Here is a 6,000-nt window from a genome sequence, read left to right as displayed (position 1 = left end):
TTTTTGATTTTAAAGATTTTAAATAATAAAATCAATTGAGATCTATCAAACAAGATCATATTGCATATTAAAAACATTACGAATTAAAAATTATAGCCAATTTTTTGAGAGGTCAAACGCTTTCAAAATGTCAAAAAGGAAAAAAATAAACTGGGACGGAGAGAGTAGCTCTTAAAATTTTGTGCGAGTGAGTTCAAAGACAGCGTAAATCTTTTTAGCTTAAGCAGAATCTTGCTCGATTTGGGAACTTAATTACTAGTAATTAATTAATCAACGATATGACTGTAGTATTAGAGATATGAAGGGTGGGTGTCCTTGAGCCCAAGAGAGTCCCTAAATCAGGTTAAGCAAAATCTTACTATAAGATTTTGGTTCCCCAAAGGATTCCAAAATCCAGGATTGGTGGTAGAATTACTAGAATAGGTTTAACATGGTGTGCCCCCTTAAAGCTGGACGAGTCTTACAAAGGGTAAGCAAAAATGGTTCCACATTAAAAGATACAATAAAATTGCAAAAGTAACCTTGGCTTTTTGAAAACATGAACCACATATTTACCTTTACACAAGAGTATTAAATCAACTTTAGAGTATTTGTGCTCACGAATTTACTAAGATAGAACATAATTGTTGTATCAAAGTCACTTTAGAATTTGCGCAAAATTTGTGACACTATTTGTTTCGCGGTTACAAAAGTCAAATTTCGACCAGAAAATAATATCCGAAATCATTCCCGAACGGAACATTCCTTGTAAAGGCATCGGAAACAAGTTTTGGTGTCTCTATTAGTAAAAGTGACCCTCAGGTTTAGGGAACATGAACACAAGCATTATGTGAGGATAGTTACATTAAGGGCAACAAACAAACCCTAAAACGGGAGACCATTGGTATTGAATAGATAGGGCAGTGTTGGAAGAGGAGGAGAAGGGAGGGAGTTGGCGGGTGGGGTTTGTGGGGTCCACAGGACCAACGACAAGCCCAAATAGTACCCCACATACGGACTGTCCTCATTTTCTCTCTTTAATATGTCCCTCCAAAAACAACGCTTCGTCCCACTCAAGAGCCACCAGCAAATCCCCTTGCCAGTTTTACCCCAGTTGGAACCCATTTGCTAGTAGAAGAAAAAACACCACCGGCCCGAGAGAGAACTGAGAAGAGATCTCTTGAGAAAACCAAGAGCGCTCTCTCTCTCTCTCTCTCTCTCTCTCTCTCTCTCTCTCTCTCTGTTTTTGTGGGTGAATTTCTTGGAGTTGTTCAAATGGACCACTGGTCCTCGTCCCTGCCCGTCGATGACGAATTTGAGAAACTTGTGCTTCGTATGAACCCCCCAAGGTATTCCAATTGCATCGCCTATTCTTTGTTTTAATTGTAATGGGTTAATGGGTTTTAATTGTTTCAAGGTTTTGATAATTGGGTCTGTTTGATTGACCATTTTCCTTGATCGTGAACTCGTAGGGTTGCTGTTGACAACGCCTCCGACAGAAAAGCCACTCTGATTAAGGTAATTAATAAGTGGTTGAACTTCACTTCCGTCGATTGTGTTTTCTTGAAACTCATTAATTGTTGAAGAGGGGGGTTGCTCTCTGTATTAATATTAACGTGTGTATCCATCCTGTGTTGGGGGCGGTTTCCACAGGTTGACAGCGCGAATAAGAGAGGGAGCTTGTTGGAGGTGGTTCAAGTTCTGAATGATATGAATCTTATAATTAGACGGGCCTATATTTCTTCAGATGGGGGGTGGTTCATGGATGGTTAGTTTTCTTTTATGCTAGCTACTTCATTGAGTTTCTGATTAAGTTTTCTTGTACCCATTTTAGTGTTATTGGAATTGATTTTCTTGGTCTAAATCACAGTGTTTCATGTTACTGATCAACATGGGAATAAGATCCCCGAAGATGGTGTCGCTGAACGCATTCAGCAGGTACATCCTCAAAAATTAATCTCGTTTATTTACCTGATTTTAACTTACTTATTATATGAGTTATGGAATGAGCTCAGCAGGCTCAAAAAATTAATCTCGTTTATATGCCTGATTTTACCTTAATTATGAGGTATGGAATGAGCTTTCTTGTCGCAGGCTTTCGTAAAACTAGATGTTTATTGATAGGAAGCCTCGTGCAATCCTCGCCAAATATTCCAATCATTGTCGTCCTTGCTCTCGTAATGCTAAGTGGTTTTCTCTGTGTGCTATTGCTTTGTCTATTGTAGACTGGATTAGTGAAGTAGTAGAGAAAAATACTCTAGATGGTCTAGAGACACTCCTTGAGGAGATTACTAAAAAGAAAGAATAGCATGTGCAGTAGAACAAGTACTTACTTTCATACTATTAATATGAATTACTAAACTCAAAAGGCTGATGATTTTGTCACTCTCTTTTTTGTTAACGTCATTCCCCTGCAAGTGTATTTTTACACTACAAGTGTATTTTGCAGGGGAGTGGCGTTACCACAAAAGGGAGTGGCAAAATCATTTTCCAACTCAAAATTGCCATCAATGTTTCCTCTGAAAAGAAAGTCAAGTACTTTCTAGATAAAGTAGTAGTTGGTTGAAAGAAACAAATGTAATGAGAGGAGGAGTGTCAGCCAAAACATCTCTAGGCTCCATTCTTGTAAACTTAATTTTCTTCTTCATTTTGTGCGTTTTGTTTGTCTTTTCTGAATTTTTGTTAGATTCGCATCATATTTTTTGGGTTAATCATTCGTCGCGACGAGAGGAGTTTAAAAAGTACAAAATTATGACAAAAACAAAAAAAAAAGTTCACTAAAGACGAAAAAAGTATTATTTGTCTAAAATGTCATTTTATTTGAATTTTTTAAATATCGGTCCATATTTATACTTTTTCAATTTGTCTTGTCGAGACGAATGATTAACCCCAAAAATTACGACAAAAAGCTAAACCAAAAGTTACGAAAAGAAAAAACTATCGAAATAAGTTTCAGACTTGACAAGAACGCAGCCCTACTAGCATGAACAACTGGAGCATAAGTAATTTTAGTACTCCTACCACTGTACTAGTGTACTATACTTTTGCTTTAGAACCTTATTGCTATCTACAAGGACTCCCACCGTAGCCTTCACTACCAAAAACATGCTTATCCACACCCAAAGACAAATAGACTACACAGACCAAGTAGTGGTTGTTGTTTTGCTTTGTACTGGATTTGTTGTGCTGCAAATTGCAGCATTCTGTGCGGAACCATGTGATTTTCAAGTCAATTTGATGGTCACATTTATGTGTCACAGTCATTGGGACCAAGGGGACGCAGTTCTCGCTCATTGAAAAGGTCAGTTGGTGTCCAAGCGGCCACGGAGCATACGACTATTGAATTGACTGGAAGAGACCGACCCGGATTGCTTTCGGAAGTTTTTGCTGTTTTAGCGGACCTCAAATGTAATGTGGTGGCTGCAGAGGTGTGGACCCACAATTCACGAATGGCATCCGTTGTTTACATCACAGATGAAGTTAACGGATTGCCAATCGACGATCCTGATCGATTGGCCAAAATCAAACAACTCCTCCTCTACGTGCTGAAAGGGGATAGAGATAAGCGAGGTGCCAACACTGCTGTTTCTGTGGGTTTAACTCATACTCAGAGAAGGTTGCATCAGATGATGTATGCTGATAGAGACTATGATAAGGCTGAATTGAGTGGGTCAGGGGGTTCCACAAATGACCGGAGCAATCCCCTTGTAAATGTTGAAAACTGTGCTGAAAAAGGGTACACCGTTGTGAACTTGAGGTGTCCTGATCGGCCTAAGTTGCTCTTCGACACAGTATGTACATTGACGGATATGCAGTATGTGGTGTTCCATGGCACTGTCATTGCTGAAGGACCAGAGGCTTATCAGGTGCTCTCTAATGCCCTTGAAGTTGAATTATTCTGTTATTGCATTTTCTGATCATGGTTATGGTACATCACTATGCACGGGGATTATGGCTTTCTAGTAAATGAAATTTGCCCAATTTTTCTGGAAATAGATTTCTTAAAAAGAGTAGCCTGATATGATATATAAGCATTCCACTGGTAACTGAATGTAGCCTGTAGGTCTATTTGTTTTTACTAGTCCTTGAGGAAAGAAGAAGTTATTGAAGAAGGCAATAGTATTCAGCACTCCAAAGATTTTGAACCTAATGATGTTGCCTGTTATATTATGTCTTGCACAGGAGTACTACATCAGGCATACGGATGGATGCCCAATTAGCTCTGAAGCAGAGATGCAACGTGTCATTCACTGTCTGGAGGCTGCTATTAGGAGGCGAACATCTGAGGTAAGGCATGAAGAAGGGTTTGATTACATTGATTTTGACATAAGTTTCGGATATACATTACATGTGATGCTCTTGCGATTTATATAATACAGGGTATTAGACTTGAACTTTGTTGCGAAGACAGGGCAGGCCTTCTATCAGATGTCACTCGCATGTTTAGAGAAAATGGTCTTTCCGTCACTAGGGCCGAGGTCACAACACGGGGATCCCAAGCCATGAATGTTTTCTTCGTGACTGATGCATCGGGATGTCCAGTTAAGAGTGAAACAATTGAGGCAGTTCGAAAAGAGATAGGCCTAGCTATTCTAAGTGTGAAGGATGATGATTTCGACTCAAATTCTCCACCGCAACAAAGTGGGAGATTCTCCTTGGGTAATCTTTTTCGTTCAAGATCGGAGAAGTTTCTATACAACTTGGGTCTGATAAGGTCCTATTCATGAGCTAGTTTCTTAGGTGAACTAGGCGATGTCAAAATGCATGTAAATAGTCGTTCACTAGGGATATAATCAGAGGCTTTAGGAGTGCATTTGGGCAAAATCCCTTGTTGACCTTGTGTTAGTAGGCCTCTTTCAATCATGTTTCTTCTTTGTATACTTTCATGTAAAATGTACATTTCTCCCCCGTCACCTTCTGTTTTTACTTGATATGTAACTACATTTTGTGCAATCATTGTTCTTGTACTTCAGGACCTAGGGTTCTCTATATCTATTACAGTAGTATGTTCTTAATATATGAAGGCAAATTTGAAACAAGAATTCATCTTTAAGAGGATAAACCTTACCCTGAGTAGCGGGCAGTGTGAGAGACTTCATATAAAGCTGTGAACAAATAAATGCTTTTTTAGAGCAAGTTCATTTATTGGTGTCAAATCAAAGTCAATTTTTTGACCGACTACGATCTCATTTTTTCAAAAAATACTAACAAAGTTGTGCTGCCATTCAAATGCCACAATGCCAAGCTCATTTGATATCAAATTTGGCACTAAGAATGACTTTTGTAAATTTGACATTAAATTTAGGTGGAGAGGATTTTGTCATTTTTATTTGACACGGTATTCATCAGACTTTGTTCTGAACAAAGTTGAAGCACTTTAAACTAATCTCGATAAATCAACGAGCCAAGTCAAACTTGAAATAGTCAAGTCAAGTATGTAGTTGGACTCGTCATGACTGGATAAAACATGTACGGTAAGTGATAGGGAAATTGGAAGTATACCAGATTTTTCGTTTCTTTTGGATGAGAGAGAGAGACAGAGAGAGAGAGAGAGAGAGAGAGAGAGAGAGAGAGATTTTTTCATGTTGGCAGCTTGGAAAATGTGAAGGGAGTTGGGGTTTGGGGTATAGTCACTCTGCTTGGTTCACCATTTTGAGAGTAACTTTTACTCTCGGCACAGTTTTAATAAATTTTTTTCTCTATCTCTCTCCACTCATTACCACTCAACTCTCAAAAATAACTTTCTAAAACCTTAACCAAACAAAGTGAGTATAAGTTATCTATTTCATCGAGAACAGAGATCATAATGGAATGGTGGGTTTCACTACCTCCATCTTCTCTTAAAATTAATTGTGACGGAGCATATAAATCCTCTTGCAGCCTTGCTGCCTTTGGCGTTATTGTCAGAGAACATAGTGGATCTACCTAGGTTTGGCGGTGTGGTCGAGTAAAGGTGTCTTCAGCTCTTGCTATCGAGGCATGGGCATTGAGAATTGCTTGTGGGTTGGCAATGGAGTATAA

At 38.8% G+C, this 6,000-nt stretch overlaps 1 protein-coding gene across 1 annotated transcript; it reads left to right on the top strand.

Moving 5' to 3' along the window:
- The first annotated feature begins 988 nt into the window (after positions 1-988).
- LOC131310022 (ACT domain-containing protein ACR4-like) lies at positions 989-4,932 on the top strand. The gene is made up of 7 exons (XM_058336803.1): positions 989-1,328; positions 1,452-1,497; positions 1,633-1,747; positions 1,850-1,917; positions 3,240-3,845; positions 4,162-4,266; positions 4,359-4,932. The coding sequence occupies exons 1-7, from the start codon at positions 1,255-1,257 to the stop codon at positions 4,704-4,706; spliced, it is 1,362 nt and encodes a 453-aa protein (XP_058192786.1). The 5' UTR covers positions 989-1,254; the 3' UTR covers positions 4,707-4,932.
- The last annotated feature ends 1,068 nt before the right edge of the window (positions 4,933-6,000 follow it).

The sequence above is a fragment of the Rhododendron vialii genome, chromosome 12a (assembly GCF_030253575.1).
Source record: "Rhododendron vialii isolate Sample 1 chromosome 12a, ASM3025357v1".
Lineage (NCBI taxonomy): Eukaryota > Viridiplantae > Streptophyta > Magnoliopsida > Ericales > Ericaceae > Rhododendron > Rhododendron vialii.
The sequence above is the reverse complement of the archived record's forward strand: the minus strand, read 5'-3'. Positions and strand labels throughout refer to the sequence as shown.